The sequence below is a fragment of the Sorex araneus genome, chromosome 2 (genome assembly GCF_027595985.1).
Source record: "Sorex araneus isolate mSorAra2 chromosome 2, mSorAra2.pri, whole genome shotgun sequence".
In the NCBI taxonomy this organism is placed as follows: Eukaryota; Metazoa; Chordata; class Mammalia; order Eulipotyphla; family Soricidae; genus Sorex; species Sorex araneus.
This window is the reverse complement of record NC_073303.1, coordinates 154,645,621-154,669,193: the sequence shown is the minus strand read 5'-3', so window position 1 is coordinate 154,669,193 and position 23,573 is coordinate 154,645,621. Positions and strand designations below refer to the sequence as shown.

The window sequence follows — 23,573 nt, the reverse complement described above, 5'->3', positions numbered from 1 at the left end:
ATAATTAATCAAAGAAAGATAATCAAGTTTTCTAAAAAAAAGTTCCATTTCCTACCCGGCAAATGCACTTCTAATTAAAAGGAATACTACTTCTTTGACTTTTGAACCCAAATTAAATATTACAATTACTTCAAATAATCAAAAATCTATTAGTAAGTTCCTTACTCTACCACTGAAAAGGAAGAAATGCCTAGAATTCAAGTACAGAAAAAAAATCTAAATAACAAGCGAGTATATATCATATTAAAGTACCCCTACCCCCTCCAAATTGTGACTTTTCTACAAATCACATTTTTCTACTTGCAATTTGTTACTTTCTTCATTTAATACAAATAACAGCAAATCTAACCACTAATAAACTAAAAGAGACAACATTAATTCTTTACATGTAGAATTTTTTTTTATAAAAAGTATTCTTTCTCACACATTATTAAACAACATGTATGTCATGGCACAAGTGAACACATTTAATACTAGATATATCATTTATAAAATAAATAACTTCCCTAGTTTAATTATTTTACAAATAATTATAGTAACACAAAATCACATTTTTTAATTGAATCACTGTGAGCTACACTTACAAAGCTTTCATGTTTGAGTTTCAATCATACAATGATCAAACACCCATCCCTCCACCAGTGCACATTTTCCACCACTAATATCCCCAGTATCCTTCCCTCCCCCGCCCCATCCCACCCCTCCTCATGCCTCTATGGCAGACAATTTTCCCCATACTCTCTCTCTACTTTTGGACACTATGGTTTGCAATACAGATACTGAAAGGCTATCATGTTTGGTCCTTTATCTACTTTCAGCACACATCTCGAGCAATCCCTCCAACCATCATTGACTTGGTGATCCCTCCTCTATTCCAGCTGCCTTTTCCCCAGCTCATGAGGCAGGTTACCAGCCATGTAGCAATATTCCTGGCCCTGTCTCTACTGTCCTTGAGTGTCAGTCTCATGTTATGCTATTTTATATTCCACAAATGAGAGCAGTCATTCTATGTCCGTCTCTCCTTTTCTGACTCATTTCACTTAGCATGATACTCTCCATGATCATCCATTTATAAGCAAATTTCATGACTTCATCTTTCCTGACAGCTGCATAGTATTCATTATGTAGATGTACCAAAGTCTCTTTAACCAGTTGTCTGCTCGCAGGCACTCGGGTTGTTTCCAGATTCTGGCTATTGTGAACAGTGCTGACAAAACCACATTTTACTAAGAAGTTCTGGTTTCTAAAAAGTTCTAGATTTTAAAATGAATTGATTTAGCATTTAATTGGAGATAGACTATAACTCTAATAATAGACATACTTGTGCCAAAAAATACTGTAACTTTCCAGAAAATAATATAAAGTCTAGAAAGCAGATTGAAGTCAGGTAACAAATCAAAGTCACAAAGAACACTTGGACAAGAAATGGCATCAGACCATAAGATTGTTGTACTCAGTTCAATACCACTCTCCCCTTATTTTCTTCTCCCCTTATTTTCTTCTCATTACCTAGAGAACTGCAATGAAAAAACATGCACATTAATGATGCAAAACATGGCTACCTACCTGTGTGGTACAGTATTATGTAAAACTATTGCATAAAGCTAAATTGTACACAGAGGTCAATCTCTGCATATGGTTAAACTGAACACTGGGGGAATTTCAAAACTACCTCCCTGACTACAATCAATACCCTTTTGTTTACAGAAATGTAAATGTTTAAAGTAACTACTCTGTGGCTAGAGGGATGACTTCCTACAATCATATGAAGAAAATTAATCTATTCAACTTGGAGCTTTTTGTTTTGTGTCCTCTCTGCAGCGGTGGTGATGGTACTGTGCTGCAGTGGCAGCTGATGGCTGCTTTTTAATCCAATTTCAAACTTAACCAAGAATCTTTGTATCAATTCCAAAGGTATATTACCTTAAAAATCCCAACGCTAGTAATAAATAGCAGGTATAACATAAACAACGTGTAGTCCCTAAGGGGTAAAGGCCATTTTTAATAGAGCCAGTTATACACTTTCCTTTGTTCAGCCAAAAGGCCAATGGGAAAAGATTTTGCCTGATGCTCCTGATGGGTTTTAAATAAATGCCAGAGTCTTCTAGGACTAATTTTTCTATGCTTAAATCTTTGTCCAAGAGATATTTAAATCAGGACCAGACAGTACTGCAGGTAACATGCTTGTCTTTCAACTCCTGCCCAGAGAGATCCCTGTGCACAAAGCGAGAAGTACCACTGGATGTGGTAAAAAAAAAAAAAAAAAAAAAAAACATTGAAATGAATTTGAGTACATGCAAACCATAATATTTTTTTCAGTCTATGGAAGAAATTATTATGAGTCCTTGAAATGAAACCAGTAACATAACAGTATCTTTGTACTAAACTCTTATTAGAAGTTTTTAAAGTATTTGTTTTCTTAACAAGGCCGTTAGTGTTACTTTTCCACCTCGGGTGACTTTTGGTTTGGTTTCAGTGGTTGTAAACCAGAGTTTGAAAGGCAAAACAAAGGACAGAGGCTGTGGCACTTTGGTTCAGTGAAGCGGTTTTAAAATATGGAAAATCTGAATATCTTTAGGTCATCACCTCTGGATGGTATACAAAAATTGTTGAACATCAGGCCTTCCAATGAAGGCCTTTTATATGAAAGCAAAAATTCTGCTATCATGAAGGTCAACTGGTGATGTTAGTTATCTCCTACCTATTTTACATTTGGCAGCTATAACTTCCATACCTCTTTTAATTTTTATCACTAAAACTTTAAGCAATATATAAAAATTTCTCTTCTTTCCTGTGCCTGAGAACAAAACTTCTTCCTTCTCTATATAATCCCCATCTCCAACACACACACACACACACACACACACACACACACACACACACACACACACAGAGGAAAACTTCATGAAAGCCAGAAATCCCTGAATTATTCTTCCCAGAAATACAAGTTTAGGATGGCTTAGAAATTCATCTGGAGAAGTACCAACTCAGCATAAGTTCAATCGTGTGGGGGATGGGAGAACAGGCAAAGGGCAAAGTAATACCAGAAAAGATAATTACAGTAAAAGTTAATATAGGCATGCAGCATACTCCTACTAGAAACACTTATTCATCCATTCTCCTAAGTTTGTATTTATGGCCTTAATACTAGTAACAAATTAATTGATCAAACTGATTTCTACTTCTCACTTTCTGCCCAGGAATTACACCGTGTGCCATTGCTGCATTTATTTTTGTTACTGTACTTATTATATACATATATATATGTGGAGTTGCATTATAGATGTGTAGTCAATTATTTAGTAGTCAATTAAATCAGAGCTGGTTCAAAATGGACACCTGAAGTTTTGCCATTTGCCCTTATATTTAAAGCAAACCCACACTTAAATGTTTATTTTTATATACAGAAACATTAAAATAAACACTCTGATTGATGTATTTATCTAACAATTTTTCTTCAAAAAAGTACAAAAACATTCAGAGTCATGCTAGTTAAGACAATGATCTCCAAATCTAAAATCCCTGTCCTTTATTTTTAACTTAATAATACATTTTGAGAGACATTATTTGAAACTCAAAGACTGCCCAGAGAACTAACTAATAATATTCCCAATAATCAGTGTTCCATATCTGTTAGACAAAAACTAAATAAAATTTTGTTACTTAGCATGCATGAGACTATTTTTAGGAGTTTATTTTATTTTCTAATAAAACTAAACGGCACACTTTACCTAGTTCATACCTAGGATAATCAGGAAACCTAAAAATGAATGCATAAAAATATACTACTCCAAAAATAATATAAATCAAAAATCTGTGTCCTACAGTATACCATGAAAAGTCCATTATTATGGATTATAAGTGCATAAAATTTAATTTTGTCATAAACACTAATGAGCACAGAGCACTACCAAAATTAGAGCACAAGTGATGGTAAAATTCAATTAGAAGTATGCTATAATGGCACAGAATACTTTGTGTGTAGGTTGAATTTAGAAATGTGACAAAAATTAGTAAAACTTTTAAATAGAAATTGAAAGTTGCCTCAATATCAGCATCGCTCAATCTATCAACTATGGAAATCTACACACAACAGAAATTATAGTGGTCCCTCCATGATATGCTCCCATATATAAAAGATCAAAACAAAATGCAAAATTAAATAATAACAATAATACCTCTAATGAGTTTTTAGGCATAGATGCAGTACATCCTCTCATAATCTGATAACTTCATGAATTAAATTTAATGGATTATTTTCACAAATCGGGAAAAGGTTCAGTGTTATTACTCAGAGTAAGAAGTAAGATAATGCTTAACTACATTAGAACCATGCTAGGTAGAACTACAATGTAAAAGTAATTTTAAACATAAACATCTATCTTTCCAGAACTCTGGCTCTTCCCCCAAAGGTCTGTAAGATAATTACCAAGACAGTCTACCCACTTCTACCCATAGTGATAATTCAAGGTAATATTAGTTCTAGGGAGCATCTTAGGGAATCTTAAAGCTCAAAGGAAACTACATCATCATTCTCAAGATGTGTAAACTGTGATTTAATAAATGTTGAGCTCAGTTAGATAACTGGTTAGACTCCTATAAGTGTTTAAAGGTTCATCACTATGTTTGAGAGAAAATTACATATAAACAGTGATGCCATTTCACTTTGGCAGGAGTTTTCTATGGCTGATTTGATGAATTGACTCACCTTGGGTATTTGATGGTATTCATAGAATACCTCAGAGTCCACACACCTAGGTAACTAAATTTTCTATTGTAAAACCCATTGTTTTATTAATTAATATCAAGCTACCTTTGCCAGCCTGAAAGAAACATTGAGGTTATTTTTAGAGGTTTTCCTATATTTAAGAAGAGTAAAATAAAAGATTCAATGTCAACTAAAATTTAGCTTAATGGGTTTAAGACTTTTTTTAATTGAATCAGTGAGATATACAGCTATAAAGTTGTTTGTGATTGGGTTTCAGTCATACAATGTCCCTTCATTTATCCAACACCCAGTTCTTCATCAGTGTACAATGCAGAAGATGGAGTAGATATTTAATCTAAAGGCTAGAGAAACAGTAAAGGAGATAAGGCAAATGCCTTGCATGGTGCCAACATAGTTCAATACCAGACACCACATAAATTCCACCCCTCTCCTCCTCAGCCCAGGTATGACTCCTGAGCACAAAGTCAGAAATAGCTCCTGAGCATTACTGAATATAGCCCAAACCCTACCCCCTCAACATATTACTTTGATGAATATTTGTTTTTCAATTGGAAATTTAGACTCTCACTACCAATAAATATGTTAAGTATATTAAAAATATCTCATTAAAATATAATATTTTGTTTTAAGATAAGCCATGAGGGCTGGAAAGGGAGCCCAAAGGACTAGTACAAATGCTTTACATGCATAAGACCACGGTTCAACCCCTTGGCCCACAAGAGACATGCTAGAGTAGCCCCTGAGCAAAGCCAAGTGCAGTCAGAAAACAAAAACTAAATCATAAAACTTAACACTAAAATAGTTAAAAAACAGACTTTATCGATGATATCTAAGTTAAGAATCCTAAGTACTATCTAAGTAATATCTAAGCCACAAAACAAGGACTCAGTTAATCCAACATAGTCTGTTACCCCATCCAAAATTTTTGCTTAATAGCCCAGTATAGGATCTGAGTCTTCATCACCTATGGATATCTATTACATACATATGCAATCAAAATTTTATATATATACACATATATGTATATATGTATATTACATACATACAAATGTATGTGTGTATACATGTTACGTACATATACACTTACACAGACATATACATATATGTATGTATATATACACATGTGTATATATGTGTTACACACACACATATATATTAGTTTACAGGACTTACTCCCAGATTAGTACTCAAAGATCACAACAAGCAGGGCTTAGGGGAACATATGTGACCCAGAGGTTGAACCCAGGTCAACCGTGTGTTTACCTTGGTAGGTAAGCACCCTACCCACACCAGACTATCACTCCAACCTCTAAGAGTACATCTTAAAGTAATTTTTATACCAGATACTAGTGAATGCAGGGCAAAATCAACTCTCTTTCACTGATGAAGACAATGAAAACATAGCAACTTAGTAACACTGTTCAGTTCTTTACAAAGATAAACATCTTATCACCAAAATATCAAGCAATCAAGTTCCTAGGTATTTACACAAATCAGATAAAAGTTTATATCCACATCAAAGGTTGCATATGAATATGTGTTGCAGTTTTATGTAGCTGAAAGTAGCTGAGAGCAACCAACAGTCCTTCATTAGATGAATATATATATATATAAACTGTGGTACATTCAAGGAATGAAGTTTTACTCCGTGATGAAAAGAAAGGAACTATTATACTACAAGAAGACACAGAGAAATTTTAAATATTGTTAGGTAAAAAGAAGTCAATTTAAAAAATTATACATAAACATATATGTAAGATTAAATGATTCAAACTTTTTGACATTTTGAAAAAAAAGAAAACTCTAGGGACAGTAAAAAGATGAGTGCCAATAGGTCATGATGTTTCTAGTGCAGGCATGGAGGCAGAGAGGCAATGAATGGGTGGAAAAACAGACTATTCTATGATACTGTAATGGAAGCTATGTACATTTTTCAAATTTCATAAGTAACTCACTATGCAAGCTGTTATTAAGAAAAACTGCACATGAATGTGGGGAATAACAAAGGTCTATGGGAACTCGACTTACTCAGCAATTTTTTTCCTAAAATTTCTCTGAAATATAAAGACTAAAAAGTTGACCTGCTCTCTAATATACTATTATCATAAAATTATGACAAGAAGAACATCAAGGAAATACAACATTTGTTTCCCCAAAACAAATACACAGTGACATATATGTTATGAAGCAAAATGTAACACAGACGACCTTACACTAGAAAAATAAAAACCAAAAGTGCTCTTACCTGTCCTGCGACTGTTCTTCATACATCCTTTCCTTGCCTTCTTTAAAAAGTCTTATTGCACGTTTTGACTTTTTCATAAGACTATCAATGTAGATTTTAAAATATTCATTCTCACTGAGTTGGGCAAGCTTCTGGTTGTCATCATATTTACTCAATATAAGTCGCAAATGCTGATATGTATCAGGTAAAATATCAAGTATATATGGTGGGCTATTTTTCAACTGAAGTTTTGGATTTTGACAGAGTCTGACCTAAAAACAAAGTCAAAATATTATGACATTTTCACATGATTCAAAACACCTGAATTTGTACAAAAATCTAAAAATCATTCAATTCTATAAAACCATCAAAGTATGTATTATTTCTTCAAACAGATTCTCCCATTTATTTATCTTTTTACATCCCCCCCCCCCGCCCCTCATTAGGTATCTTTTCTACTACACTGAACTCCCAGCTAAAGCTCTTTCATAGATTTTAATTAGTGTTTTGGTATATTGTTTCTGAACCCTGAGGAGAATGAAACAAAGAGTTGCGACTTTAATAACTGAGTTATTAAGTAGTAAATGGGTTGTCAGGTCAGAACGAGTCTTTTCCACCTCCCCATATTATCTCTCACGCCCATAAACATGTGTTACATAACGGTTCAGTCATTCATTCAGGTGCCACCCAGGCACTGAAGTTGCTGCAGATATGAAAGTACCTCCTTCCAGCAAAAAAAGAGAGTCAATGAACTGCTATATTGACTTCAACTATTCATGTGATTTAGTCAAAATAAACTAAGCTATTTGATTCTTACTATTCAAGGGAAGCTGGAACTATCCAAAGATTTCTTTTCACAAAATCACTTAGAGGTTGTACAAAAGTATGCAGTGTGGAGGTATAGGATTCTTATTTACATATGCAAAATGCACACATGACAGCAGATTTACTAAGCAGGTACTGAAAATAAGCTTGAAGGACTTTCAAATACGTGGATCTCTTCAAAGGCCCTCTCACATAGCGTCTATGTGCACATATAGATATAGAATAAAACTTCAAAAGCCATAAATTTTCATCAAAATTAGTTAAGACATGTGTCTTTCCCAGTACAACTTCCCTTCTATCCCACCTAATCTTCTACTGTCTAGCATTATGGCCCCAGGTGAACACTTGGAATCTGGTTAATGGGAATTAGAGTTGGAGATACATTTAGTTTGGCATTTGTAAAAGGTTCATGTGAGATATATGGTCACTTCTTTAACTATTCAAATTTTTTATCTGTAGTCATGATAAAATGGCTTAAGGAATAACTCAAATGCCTCTGGCACTGACTGGCCAGCATGGAAACAATATCTAGTTCAAATTTGGAAATATAAACATATCCAGTGGCACCCAGGAATGGTTATACATATGAACAATGGAAGAAAACAAAAGGATAAAATTTACCAACTCAGAGTATTTCTCTGATATTTCATGGTTCATCAATTTTTCTTTTTTAGTTTATCACTTATTGCAAATTTTCCTCATCCTTTAAAAATAACTGACTTTTACACTAAATTTTGTTTTGGAGCTTGTATATCTTTTTCTTTAGAAGGACCCCTCTTGGGATCATGTTCAGCAAAATAGAAGAAAAAAGACACATAATAGATGATCCCAGTTATAAGTGTTATATGAAGAAATAAAGTAAGATAACAAAAAAAAACCAACGAAAACAAAACCTTATACACTGAAGTGTATAACAACAGAACTGAAGTTACCAAGGAGCTGAGGATATGTACTTAAAAGAGCAAAAGAACTGTAGTGGAGGGATACTGGCACTTTGATTATAAGCATGGCTCAGTAACATTGCACTCCTCAAGTATATAACACAAAAAAGCAACCAATATATTTAATGATGTCAATCTTTACCAGAGTATAGTTGCTAGTGCTGATGAAGACTTCTCCCTGTTTTCATTTTTGTGATATTTTGAGATCACCAGCTATAGTTGACCTCAAATACATCAATGACTTTATTTGGGTTGACAGAGGGCTCAATGTATCAATGCTTAAAACTAAAAATTATTATTACAAGTAGATACACTCATTTTAAGAACCCTATTTGCCTTTATCCAGCAAACCCAGGTACCCAGGTTCAGTCCCTGGGGTCGCCTATGGTTCGCTAAGCAATGCCAGGTGTGTTCCCTGAACGCAGAGCCAGGAACAAATCCTGAGCACTGCTGTGTGCAGCCAAGGGAAAACTAACAAATATACAGCAAGAATAGTTTAATTCTAGTAAGATGAAATTTGGTACAACATGTCACAGGCTGATCAATTAAAAACCTAGGGTTCTGTGTGGCTTCATCATCTCTCCTGGTAAAAAAGAAAAAACCTCATTGGGATTTTTTTCAGACATGCCAAATAACTGTTCTAAGTAGTTTCTTCTTTTATGTTATTATTTTTTTCAATGCTGGAGATGGAACCCAGGATCTCATAAATGAAGGCATGGTTTCTATCAGTAACTATAACCTTTGTCTTTTATTTAAGAGTTTTAATTTACTATTCTCTGCAAGACTATTTTGTTCACTTTGCTTAAATTATAATTCTACCTGAAAATTTATAGCTTAATTTTTTAAGATTTCTGAATAATTACTGTATACCAGGTACTGAGCTTAGTGCCAGGAAATTATATATGATGAGAACATACTTCCTGCCTCAAGAAGTCTGGCAGAAGAGACCTAGCTTTTTATAATTAACTTCGGAGCAATGTAATTCTTGCTCTAAGGGATCTTAGTAAAGATCCTGCCCAATCCATCCCTTTTCAGATAAAGAAACTAAGAACTACAAAAATTAAGGGACTATTAAAACAGCATTAATTCAGCACATAAGAGCCTGCATTTTCTGGATCTTGGGCCGATCTTTCTACCTATATCACAATTTAATTAGGATTATGTATTTAATGAATGATCCCTGGCTAAACTAATTTACCTTTTTTATTTTATTCCACTTGCAAACTTAGGTGAACTTCAGGCCCCATTCTTAATTCTATAAAAGTTTGTGTCAGGTACTGTCTCAGACCCTGGGGAATATAGAAAGGAATAGATCATGGACCTGTTCTCAAAGTTTTGAGTAAAATGACTGGTGGCTTTAAAAAGTAATTATAGAGGAATTTAAGTGCTATAATGGAGAATATTACAAAGTGCTAGAGGAAAAAAAGAAATAGCTCACTCACATTTACATGAGATTGTCAAGGAAGACATAACCAAATTTGCAAAAGAACTTTATATTCCAGACAGAAAAGCATGCAATTGCTAAAGCATCAGTGCGAACATGTGAAAAGAGAAGTGATGGAGCCGTCTCAAAGTGGGTAACGTAAGATGTTGTAGGTGAGTATAAAAGAACATCTGAAGTAGACGACAGTTTCATCAAGTTCCTCATATGTTCACATGGTTTTCAAACTCAGCACTTGCAAAAGAATAACATACTATGCTGAACTACTCTCTAGCACTGAGGATGCAATTCATCAGCTAAATTAATATGAAATTCTGTAATTTATGATAGCCGCTGCTGCTGAAAATGAATAACCTTACACCAGGACTCTGACTTCGAAGCAGATCAAATCCAATTCAATTCAATAAATATTTATTGAGTGCCTACTATGTGGAAGGATCTGCCCAAGCCAGCTGGGGAGGAAAAACTGCTTTTCTAAAATAAAAAAGTATGTTAAGAGGGGAAAAAAAAAATCAAGGTTCAAGTTAAGATTAAAATGACTTAGATCTCTTCCAGGAATAACCAAGTTACTCCTGAGAAAGAAAGTTGCTCCCAACACAGAAAGCTTTCATAAAGAAAAATCTGCAACCACATTATGGAATGACAGACCTTTCAGGACACCAATTGCTAGGTAAAAGGACTGCACCTTTAGTATATTTACTCTTCACTTTCTTACTAAAAGACAAAACACACATATATAAGAAACTTGACTTAAAACTTCCTGACTTCAACTACACAAAGAATATTATTGCGCAAAGAGGATCATAACAACTCCCTCCTTTTGTCATAAAAATAATAAATGCAGAAAAAAAGCAACCCAAGAAGAATGGCTGGGAATGAAGAATGAACACACATACACACACACACACACACACACACACATACACACACACACACACACACACACATCCCACCCCCACACCCCCAGCAGAGTTCACTACTCAGAACCCTGGTGTCTGGACATATGCTTAAGAATTTAGCACTCTCTTGGAAATAAACAATTGTGTATCACATTTGTTTAAAAATAAATGTAAAGATTTGGGGGGCAAGGGGCCCCTCCAGCAGTGCTCAAGAGTCACTCCTAGCAATACTACAGGCCTGATGATCCTAAGTCTAGTTTTTTAGCCCACTCTGCCCAGCAGGGTTGGGGTTCACAAGGGTCAATGAGGCGGTAATCAGAAGCAATGAAAGCTAAAGCCAGTTTTACTGAGGGAGCCATATGCTACTGGAGATGGAATTCATAGACTCCACATACAACACATTTGCTCCACCCTTTTGAGCTTCCTCCCCAATACAATTTAAAGACTTCTATGAAGCCCAATGCATATGTTCACATTTTTTCACATTCATAAAAACACATGACTAATAAACACATACCATATATGTAGTTCATAAATACTTGCATACATCAAACATGTATTTGACCGTATTAAAACAAAGGCACAACACAGAGTACCAATCACTATACAATCACAGCCAAAAGGAAAGATAGATAATGCCTAATAGGAAAGAGAGCAAGAGCGAGAGCGAGAGCGAGAGCTAGAGAGAGAGAGAGAGTGAGAGAGAGAGAGAGAGAGAGAGAGAGAGAGAGAGAGAGAGAGAGAAGCAAAGTGCCTGACATAGAGGCAGGCTGAGGGGGACACTAGGGACACTGGGGTGGGGTGGGAAATGTGCACTAGCAAATGGAGGAGTGTTGGATGGTGTATGACTGAAACCCAATCATGAACAACTTTGCAACTGTGTATCTCATGGTGATTCAACTAAATAAAAATAAATTTTAAACATTAATTTAAAAAATAAAGCAAAGGCACAAATAAAAATAGTATTTACCAGAACTACAAGAATCTTCAAAGTCATTAATTATTCTTAGAACACCCTTGCAGTTTTCTGAATGTGCCCTAATTAAAATTCCCAACTAAAATGTAACAAAGAGTAGTTCAGTTACAGTACAAGGTTCAAACCAGACCCTCAAAGGTATGAGAAAATTTAACTGAAGCAAATGGAAACTTGAAACAGTAAGGGATTGTGTCTGTACTGCAGCAGTGTTTCACTATAAAACACATCTCACTTCATGGGATACTCAGTTATATAATGTACCTGAAAAGTGAAGAAAAAATCCTTTTTACAGGAAAGCTTAGGAACCCTTTTAAAAAATCTCTTCACTGTGCTCCTCCTACAATGTTACAAGGCATTCCTTACTGCAGTTTTATAGAAAAATGCAGCATTAAGAGAAAAGTTACCTATAAATATTTTAAGTTCTTTCCACTTTAGCAAATCACTGCTAAGTACATAAAAGCTAAACATACACACAGTACGAAAATGTAAAAAGTACAAAACTTATATTGCAATATTTCTACAGAGAATAGTTACTAGGCAAACTAAAAGTAAGCATGGCAAATTAGTTGAGTCCATATATTAACATATATTTCGATTTGGAAGAAACTACTAATTCCTTTATGACTTTCAATGTAAGTTTCTTTGGAAGATTAACAGAAGAAGAATTATTAAGTAGTTGATTAACTGCAAATTAAAACCTGCATGTTTGTTTGTTCACATTTCTTCCAAATAAGAACATTCTCTCTTAAGACTAGAGAGTACAGTGAGTTTATTTGTCACCATCATCCACTACAGAATTGTGCATATTATTATATGATAAATATATGATGGAGAAAAGACAATCAAGGAGGACAGAAACAAAGTACTCCAGAGTCAAGTAAGAGAACAATAAGGTACCTATACTAAATACAATGATCCAAAAACTTTGTATTTATGAGTACAAAGTGTGAAGTGTAAGGCATCTAAAATAAAGAGGGTAAAAATCCTTTTGATAAAGGTCTCACTCAAAAAGAATCATACTATTCTGTGGAGCAGTGTGCTTGAATTTTTTGTTCTATGAATATAAATATTAAAATCAATCAAACCTCAGTCCAGATCTGCATTTACTAGTTGTATAATCTTGAGCCAGTGTCTTCTTAGAACTATAATTTTCAGAATAGAAAATTTAAAGTGTTCTTTATAGAACCCAGTACCAAGTTTACACTGCTTTTTTAGTATTTCTTGTACTTTCATATTTTATATTATAGCATAGCATGGTAAAATACCAGCAGATGTGGCAAAGGTATAAAAATTAAACCAACATCATTTAACTATAGGGAATCATTAAAGATTCTTTTAGCCCATAATGTTCTCCACATTACCTGAAACCCAAAAAAAGTTTGGAACACTTTTTTGCAAGAAATACAACTAAGCCCAAGAGACTACTCTTCAGGAGGCATCGGTATCTCAGTACTCAGTCAGTACACACACACATAGAATTTAGTCCTGACAACCTTACTTCAGTATTAAGTATTCACATATATAGAATTTAGCCCTGACAACCATACATCAGTATTCAGTAGTCACATAAATAGAATTTAGTCCTGACAAACCTGAGAACTAAGTTTAGGCCTCACAACTTCCAAAAAGGGGAAATAGCAGGGGAGGGGACCACTCAACTGGCCATGAACATTCCTGGCATGTGTGAGGCCCCGAGTTTGATTCCCCTGTACCACATATGCCTATCCACTGCCAGCACCAGCAATCCCTGAGTACCATCAGATATTGCTCCAAGAGTTCCTGAGTACCACCAGCCTGAGTATCCTCTTGCCAAACATCAAACCCTGAGGCCCAAACCACCAGGAACAATCCTCTTTTTTTTAAATAAAAAGAATATTACCTGTTCCATATTGTTTTAAAACAAATTTGAATATCAGAGATGTTATGCCTTAAATTTATTTCTGACAATCCAACATAAAGTTTACAAATTCCCTCAGAAATGTTCTGAATATCTCTAATGTCCATCCTCATGAGGTGGAAATGACAGTTATTGACAGAACTTGACTCTTCTACTTGTTCTTAGTCATATCATAAATTGGATCCCAATTTATTAATTACCTTTTCTCCCTCTTCATCTTCAATCAATCCCCTCTATTCAATCCATGATTCTCTCCTATTCACACCAAACACCAAATTATGATCACACACACACACACACACACACACACACACACACACACACAGAGCAGGATTCTTTTCATTAGTTGTCATAGTTCAAGAACAATTTTTAAATAACTCACAATCTTTTTTTTCAACACAGACCCATCACACAGGTGAAACTACTCTGGAAGGTCCATAAAACCTCTATTAATGAAATTTGTGACTAAAAATTTCCCCTTCATGTTTTCTCCATATGCATTTAAACTCAATTTTCTCAAAACATCAAAGTATCTCTTTTGTGATGCTAGTTCTCCCTAAGCGACCTATATATTCTAACTCTTCCTACCTCCTGCCATTGTCTCTGCTCGTAAAAACCTCCCATAGAGGTGAAGAGCTAGTTCAGTGGATAGGACCACTGGCTCCTTGGTGGCCAACCTGGGTTTAATACCCAGCAGCGCATTCAGTCTCCTGAGTACCACCAGGAGTGATCCCTGAGCAGTGTCAGGAAGTTAGCCCTGAGCATCACTGGGTGTCATTTAAAATACAAATTTGGGAGCCAGAGAGACAGTACTGGAATTTAGGCACTTGCTTGCATGTGTTCTACCCAGTTCAATCCTTGACACATATCTGGCTCCCTGAGCACTGCCAGCAATGATCCCAGAGAGCTGAGCCAGGCGTAAACAGAGTGTGGCTCAAAACCCAAAGCAAACAAATACCTAATTCAAGTATCTAATGTTTTTGTCTGGCTCTCACTTTTCACTCTACCTTGCAAATGTTTCTTCTACACAGCTTTATATACTGCCTCTCTGGGCATATCTATCAAATATATGTCTCTAGTATAACTTCTGACTTGAACAATAAAACTAAATTGAAAATGAACTTCACTCTGGCATGTCAAATGTAATATGGTTAAAAACAAACTTATTATGCACCAGTTCCCAAACTTCCTCTTTTTCTTCTTAGGTTCCTTATCTCATTAAGGGCATCACTGCCTTCAGAGTCAACGAGGCTGAAAACCTCAAGAGTCACTTTCATTTCACCTTTTCTTTCATCCTCTATCTCTGAAGGGTCAATAAGAACTACATATTTGGTCTTCAAAATAACTCATATACTTAACCAATACTTGTTACACTTGCCAATTCTCAATATCAGTTGTTTATTATATCTGGCTCAGTCTGTGTTAATTTCTCTTGACCAGTACTCTTTCTTAGGTTTCTTTTCTTTTAAAGCATAATTTCTAGAGTTAAGAAATATAATATATCCACAGCACAACCTGCTGTGGATATATTATACACAGCACAATCTGCTGTGGATATATTTGATATGTATTTCCCACTCGGTTTAAAAGACTCAAATGGTTCTATATCTAATAAAGAAAATCCACAATTCCTTGATACCACAGTCAAAACCTCTTCCTCTTTTCTAACTTGCCTGAATCAACAATTCGTTACACCTAGTGTCCGTTGAACACGATGTGTCCTTCACTATTCCAGAATCCAGATTTCCCCTAATGATCAACAGGATAATCATTTCACCATGTTGCATTCAAAACCAATTCTTCATCCTGGCAAAGAACATTGTCCTCTCTCCTACACTATGTCACACTGCTCCATTTACACCATATCACAGCTCACAGCACTTATTTCATCTTTCCAAAAGGCATTATTTATGAATAACTATCTTTTCATAGTTGGAATTGATAAATGAATAATGAAATCAACAGTACATAATGCAATTCTGAAAAAAAGGGAAGCTGCTTTTTCAAAATATGAATAGTGAAAATTTCATGAGTTAAAAGAATGAGCAAAACTTCTATTAAACCTAGGTCTTTCACCAAAAGAATTAACCGAAGTAATTCTTGCTGGGATGTTTTAAAATTCTATTTTACCAAAGCTTTATCCAAGAAGTGAAAAGTAATAAATTCTGAAATCACTTTATTTATGTCAGCAAGAATTTAAAAATCTAACTCACATAAAACTGTCTATAGAACTCCTATACTATTACTGCCTATCTAAGTTCACAGGATCCATGATTCTTCCAACAAGTGCAATTTCAATGAGAAATAAATACATGAAGAATTTAAAAATAGCAATAATAACCACTACCAAAAGCCAAAGAAAGGTAATCTCAAAATAAGAAAAAAAAAAATCCAAACACTCTTTTACTCACATGCAGTATCTTTCAGAGGTATGAGATACTCAAATTAGAAAATGTATTCTTCTTCTTGATATCTTATATAAGTAATCTACATACCTTTAACTACCAAACTTAAAGGACAGTATAGCTACAGAGATATTATAAAGACAGAAAGAAGTATGTTCCAAACTTGACAAATATACTTAAATGCGCTGAACGTAAAAGGCAAGAAAAAGCTATCTGGCATCATCACTTTTCAAATGCTTTTCAAATTCTTTCTTGGAAATGTAATTTTAAATGACAAGGACAGCAAGACAAGAGGAAAAAAAACTAGGCAGGTATTCAATTCGCTTTGCTCTTTGGCATTAACTAGTTATTTTAAATTTCCTAAACATCCATGGAAGCCCAGCTCATTTAGTATCTATTAAGTGGAAGCAGTGTTTCTTCTATTTGCTATCACCTGGCCAAGAAACTTATGAAAAACATGCTCAGGAAACTCACAATAATAAATGATCATTCCTAGCATACTGATTAGTGATCATTTTCTTACTCTAACCTCAGCATTTCCAATAAGAGTAAATAAAGTTGTTCCTGAAGGCAATGGCCAGCAGAATTCAGACAGAGAACTGTCGAAACAGTGGCCAGAAAAAGGTGGATATCATCTACTTTGTGCCCACTGTACTTTCTTTGTACAGGTCTGCTTCACAGCCCGTTCCACATTACATGAAAATTATTTCTTCGTCTGGTTGACTCTCTGGGCATCTTGATATGTCAAGGGCAGTTATGGTCTGTCTAGTTTTTCATTCCCAGTAGTAGGCTGACACATAATAAATAAACGTTTACTGTTCAGAAAATTCCAATTCTCTAATAGCTTTTTTTTTTTGGGGGGGGGGGTCTTGTTTGTATGTTTGTTTGATTTGGTTTGTGGGCTAGATGTTACTCCTGGCTCTGCACTAAGGAATTATTGCTGGTGGCGGTTGGGGGTCCATATGAATGCCCGGAATCAAATGCTGGGTCAGCCAAGTGCAAGGAAAACACCTTACCCACAGTACTGTACTTACAGCCCCTATAATGGCTTTTGAACAGACTACACAACTCAGATATTTTTGTATCTAGATGTTCATTCATGAATAATAGTTCCAACACTGTTATAAATAACCATCCACTCAATTAAAGAGACTTGAGTTAGCTACTGACTTAATACTGATACACAGAGCTAAACTCATAGAGTGTATGTTACTGGAATGCTTTAGGATATGCTACTTTTTTCTTCTTAATAAGCACATTACACTAACTCTGTGCTACCAATGTTTCATTACAAAATATCTTACATCTTACAAGGAGTACAACTGAACAATTAATCCCTCCTGCTCTCCATGGCCTTGCATAGAAAGTCTACCTTCTGGAAGCATAACAATAAGTTGAAATTAGAATCTCATTTGACAGTTATAATTTCTAGAGACTAAAGCAGAATGAAATGACTCACTTACTAGTTATTTCTCCTACAGTTTAAGACTGTTTCTTATCCCCTGAGAATAATATATTTTGTATGAAGCTGAGACATACTAAACTTGAAACTTGTTTTCACAGTTACATGTCTAATGTCTGACCTTTTTGAAGAAACTTCAGAAAGAAAAATGCCAGCTAAACACTTAACCATGCCCTTTCTATAACTATAAGTTAAACTTAAAAGTTACTATGTTCTGTCATCCACAAACCAAAGTCTGGTAATTGTAGTTATTTTATAAAATAAGTAATGTGTCAAGGAATTAACATTTGGAGTGATGATAAAGGTCCTGATGTCATCATCACCAAGACAATGTTCATTTGTGAACCACTTCCTTCACCACTGACAAAGGTAAACAGATGTGGGGTATGCTTCTACATTTCAGAGTTGAACATATTTACAATCAATAAGTATTGATGATTTTTTATTACTTAGTAATGATACACACTCTAAATTCTTCTATGATTTTTGGGATTTCCCTCCATAAAGCCCACAGATGCATTCACACATGAACCAATTTCATCCTTGACAAGTCATGAAGATGAATAGTGAAAGCCATAAAATTCACCTTTGCCAAAACCTGCAGCTGAATTCCACTAAGTAGAGATTTTAGATAATAGATTTCCTTGTGAGTTAAGTTTCTCAATTGGAGAGGCTAACCCCAAACCCACAAAAGGGTTAATAAAATCAACAGTAGTAGAAACAACTATCAAATGACCATCTATTTCACCATAACCCATGGTAAAACAATTAAAAGTGGATACAACTTATGTTAAAAATCAATTACAAACCAAAATCATGCACATATTTTTTAACAGTTCAAAAATAATGGCTTTGTATAAACTATGGCTCACCACTTCCTTACATAAATCTTCTTCATTGGATGTTCTAACATTCACTCACAAATGTACTAAATCATGGCCACACAAAGAAGGGAGTAAGATGGAAGGAGCAGACTCATTGTAGAACTGTATCCATTTGTCACCCACTCTTATAAGCCCAAATCCTTGAATTCCTTCTTTTATGCCTAACTAATGATTTAAGCAAAGAAACTGACCTTCAATTACCTTCACTAGAAAATCAAAAACAATTTCTACTATGACTGCCAAATAGATGTAATTTTTCCAATTGCACACTTCTCAAACTTAAGTATCCAATGCTAAAATCAAAACCTGACCTCAAGGAGCAAGTTATAATGTTCTGATACTATGACATCATTCTGTCTAGAGCACTTTAATATAACAATTTGAATACACTGGCAGAATCTTAAATAGGTCACACTGAAGAGCAAAACTAAGGATACTTTTCTGGCAAAAACATTCTGGCTCGTGGCCCATATAATAACAGGTCTTTCCCCAGCACCACTGGTCACAGAATGATAAATGTTCATTGATCCATCTGTATTTTCAAAAGGCTATATGAAAATATAGTAAATCATTTCTCCTTCCAGTATTCTAATACCACTGACAGAGCAACTATTTGCATAGTGTCACACACAAAAGTAAAGGTGACTACAACAAAGTATTTTCATGTAGCTTTTAACTCATCCTTACATGTGCATAATCATTTATGCAATTAAATAAGTTTGCAAAACTAAATTTAAAGCTAGCCCAAACATAGAAATAAAATCATAAAGTGTCCCAAATCTGCCATTAATGAGGGGGAATTTTCCACACACAAAAAAAAATTAAGTATTTCTTTTCATAATCCTATTTAAGAATGAAATAGGATACCAACTATAACAATTTCCTTAGCTGACCCCTGTGAAAATTGCCTAGACTTTTCTGGGTACTGACTCCAGCTAGACTTCTTCTCATGAAATTGTAGCTCATCTGAAAGCTACATGCAGAAACCACAGGGGTTTCTGATACTTTCAGCTCCACCACCTCCTTCATAAATTTTCCTTTCACAATAAACAACGAGCAATCGAAAAGGTTTCCTGTTTCAAAATGGAATAGTAGATGAAAGAAACTGTAACTCTACCATTAACAACAAAAAAAAAAAGTTTCTTAATGAAGATGAATTCTCAAAGCTGAAAATGGAAACTCTTAAATACTGCTTCCTTTCTTAAGTACTCTTCTTGTTCTTTCCCCTGTAAATTTTCTCAGCAGTATACACTGTGGTTTCATGACTAGTCTTAGTCCATCACTCACTTTTTAAAAATAACTTACTAACATGCTTTTTTACATCCAACAGCAACACAACTTAAGAAAGAAGAAACATTTCCAATCTATTCTATGGCCATGCACCAACAAAATGTAGCCAACAGTAAAACTTTGTGTATTTGAATTTATAGGGGAACTTTGAACCTTGAAGACTAGGGCAAAAGTTTTTGTTGTTTTGTTTTGCAAAGTGTTTGCTCTGAATCCAACTTTTCAAAGGAGAGTGAGTGTTAAAAAAAAAAAAGTGATGAATCCAAATTGAAAAGCTGTTACCATAACTTTTATTATTAACAGTAGAAATCTGGAGAAACCATATAGATAAATAAGACAAACAGAACTTACCACTTTGTCCATAAGTTTCCAAGTTTTCTCCACGGTCCTGCGATCAGCTGCTGCTTGTTTAGGGGGCCCAACTGCATCCTGAATAGCATCAATAATACCTAAAATTCGCCCTTTTCTTGGGTTTCCTCCTCGACCACCAGGATTCCGGCCATTCATAGAATTTGCCATCTGGATCCTAGGTTCTTTGAAAAAAAAGAAAAAAAGTAAAAGTTAGTCATGAAAATACTTATGCAACAGAAAACTGAACAGATTAATTTACACCTACTACATGTCACTGCATCAATGGGACAAAAGTATGGGTTACATACTCAACTGACCATGTGAATTTGCTCTATCTTTACACATGGCGGATTTAGAAGCCATGACCCTAGATTTGCTTTGGAATACCAAGAGTTTTAAGGAGATGCATCTTCCTCACGTTTCAAGTAGCAAAGTCTCCAATAATACCAACTCACAACAAAAATCAACTCACATTATGCGTCCCCCGCCCAACCCCAGGAACTAACTTGGTAACACAATGTTCTCCCTCCCCAAATTTGAGATCTGGACCCCTTTAGAGAACACTAACTCCAACAAAATCTTACTTTCACTCTCAGAATTCTCCAAGTTATATAAACATAAAGAGCATTCAACAGGAGCTGAGGGACGCGTCCGCTGTCAACAAAGACCTTAGGACGAACATTTGGCCCCTTCAAAGCACCCAGGAAGGACACATGAAGGTGGGCACGCGGACACAGTTCTTGAAACACATGCAGGACGAGTGATCTCAAGTTAAAAGCCAAAGACACCGAGGAGCCACCAACTCATTTGTGAAAAAGAGAGGGTGAGACTGACAGGATCCGGCGCAGAAAGGAGGAGAGAGTTCACTCCCGTCGCTCCCAGCCTCTCATTTCACCCGAGGCTGTCCAAAGCTTTGTTTCTCGGGACGTCGGTGCCCTCTCCGACCTCAGGCCCCTCCCCTGCCAGTCTTGGACTTCAGCTGAGCGGAGGAAGGTGGACAGACAGACGACAAAGTATCTCCCCCTGGCGCCTCCAGTCCCTGCAGTCACCCAGCGCCTCGGGCGCTCGGCAGTCGGCTCCCGAGTGGCCGCCCGACGCTCTCCCGGCAGCCTGGGATCCAGCCACCCGTCTCCTTTTACCCCCTCTTTCTCCTCCCCCCCACCCCCCAGCCTGGCCTTAGCCAAGGTTCCGGTCTTTAAATAACCCTCTTCAAACTGTGACGGCGGCAGCGACAGCAGCTGGAACCCGGGGCTGTCCCCTCTCCTTCCGTAGCCCGCGCCTGGCTGCCCCCCGGGCCCCTCCGCCGGAAAGCAGCAGCAGCGAGCCTCCCCGGGGCCCCGCTCCCTCCCGGCCTCGCGTGGCCGTGGGCTGTCCCGAGACACGCGTGTGCGCGGCTCCGACCCAGACACGCGCAGACCCCGGGTGCGGGGGGCGCCCGAGCAGGGTGTGTGTGGAATCGCCGTGAAAAGCACGCTCCCCGAAGAAGGAGCCCCCCAGAACGCGGAGCACCGAGACCGGGGAAACGCAACAATTTACCGTCCAGGCACTCCACACCCGCTCTGCCCTCCCGCCCGACTCTCCGGGAGGCCGCGGGACGCCGCAGCAGCACTAGCTGGAGGAGACCACTCGCTGGACACCCCACCCCTGTGAAATACACACACACACACACGCACACAGACGGAGCGGGCGCGGGGCGGGGCCGGGGGCGGGGCCTTGCGCCGCTCCACCATTCCCGAGCGCCCGTGCACTGCCTGACAGCCAGTCACGCCAATGGGCGGGAGGCGGCCGTCCTCGGACTACCACCCCGTCCACGTCTTCCACAGTACACAATGGCCCCAGAGGAAGGCCCGCTCGCCGCAGGTCCCGAGTGGAATGGAACGCGGTGGGACAGAAGGCGAGCTAGACTCACTCGGGCACAGAAGTGGCAAAGGGAAAGGAAATGGGAGAGGGATGCATGGCTGTAAGAAGCTGACCAATGAGGAGTGGGCTGGTGGGCGTGAGCGTTGGGAGCGGGAGCCGAAGCTGACTAAAAGGCGGGACTTCCTGCTTTGCTCACCTTCCTAGTCTTTTGTTTCATAGCAACCGAGTAGAGGCTAAGAGGGTGTAGCTTCTTTAATCGGGGAGGATCCTAGACTGAAGAATTCCATCTCCCTAGGGCTGCCAAACTCTTCTGCCAAGGACGGCAGCCAAACCGGTCTAAGGCATTGCTTCTTGATGGCTATCAAAAGAGAGGAGTAGTCACCAAGCTTCTAAAATGAAATATAAACCTCACTTTTAGGAGTCTGAGGTTAGCATGTGATCACTAACCAGAGCTTCCCCAATTTCCAAGTGCTTCCCTTTTACTCTTAGTTCTTTCTAGTGGGATTGCAGATCAAGCATCAAACCTAAGAGGAAGCAGGTAGATGACAATGCTGGACGAAGCTTCTGCTAATCATGTCTAGAAAGGACAATTGGGGGTAAAAAAAGAAAGGAGAAGAAAACCATGGAGTTCACCCTTTATTATTTAGTACGAGTTTCTGCATAAATGACTGAAAAGAAACAGGTTTTGTATTTTATCTGAATCACCTTTGCATAGACTTTACTCCATCATACAAAAAACCTTATTGTATCTGAAATTCTATACCAGCATTTTTAATCTGTCCGTGAATCTATCCTTATACCATTAGCAAGGCATACATCTCATCTCGCTGGCATTTTTTAAGTTTGATTCACATCCATCATTGAAGTGTACAACATAACGACTGGATATTTGCATACATTGCAAAATTATCATCACAATGATTCTTTTTACCATCTTATAATAACTTGTAAATGTGCAGCAACTTATAGATTAGTCGCAGGCTGCAAATTACATGTCCTAGGTTTATTTTATAACTTACAGAAGTCTGTACCTGTTGGTTCCCTTTACCCATTTTACTTAGCCCCACAACCCTTCACCTATCTGGTAATCACCAATAAGTTTTCTTTCTATAAGATTTTATGTTTTATATTTCTTATATTAGCTGTGAAATCACAAGGAATTTGTCTCTCCCTGTCTTACTTCCCTTAGCATAATACCCTCAAGGTTCATCATGTTACCACCAATGGCACAGTTTCTTTTCTTTCCGTGATTAAATAGTATTCTTTGTGTGTGTGGCTGTATATATCCAACATTCTCTAACAATCACTTATGTTCAGGCTGTTTACATATCTTGGTTACTATAAATAATTCTGCAGTGGGCATAAGGATATCTATGCATTTAAATTAGTCTT

At 36.8% G+C, this 23,573-nt stretch overlaps 1 protein-coding gene across 1 annotated transcript in view; it reads right to left on the bottom strand.

Moving 5' to 3' along the window:
• The window catches only part of CBLB (Cbl proto-oncogene B), a 214,526-nt gene extending 192,566 nt beyond the window's left edge, over positions 1–21,960 (bottom strand). Inside the window, exons 1-3 of the mRNA XM_004606734.2 lie at positions 21,858–21,960; positions 20,322–20,503; positions 6,975–7,225 (exon numbers count right to left, since the gene is read on the bottom strand). Of these exons, the coding sequence (XP_004606791.1) occupies positions 6,975–7,225; positions 20,322–20,489 (419 nt within the window). The 5' untranslated portion in view covers positions 20,490–20,503; positions 21,858–21,960. The remainder of the gene's footprint in view (positions 1–6,974; positions 7,226–20,321; positions 20,504–21,857) is intronic.
• Positions 21,961–23,573: the final 1,613 nt, after the last annotated feature.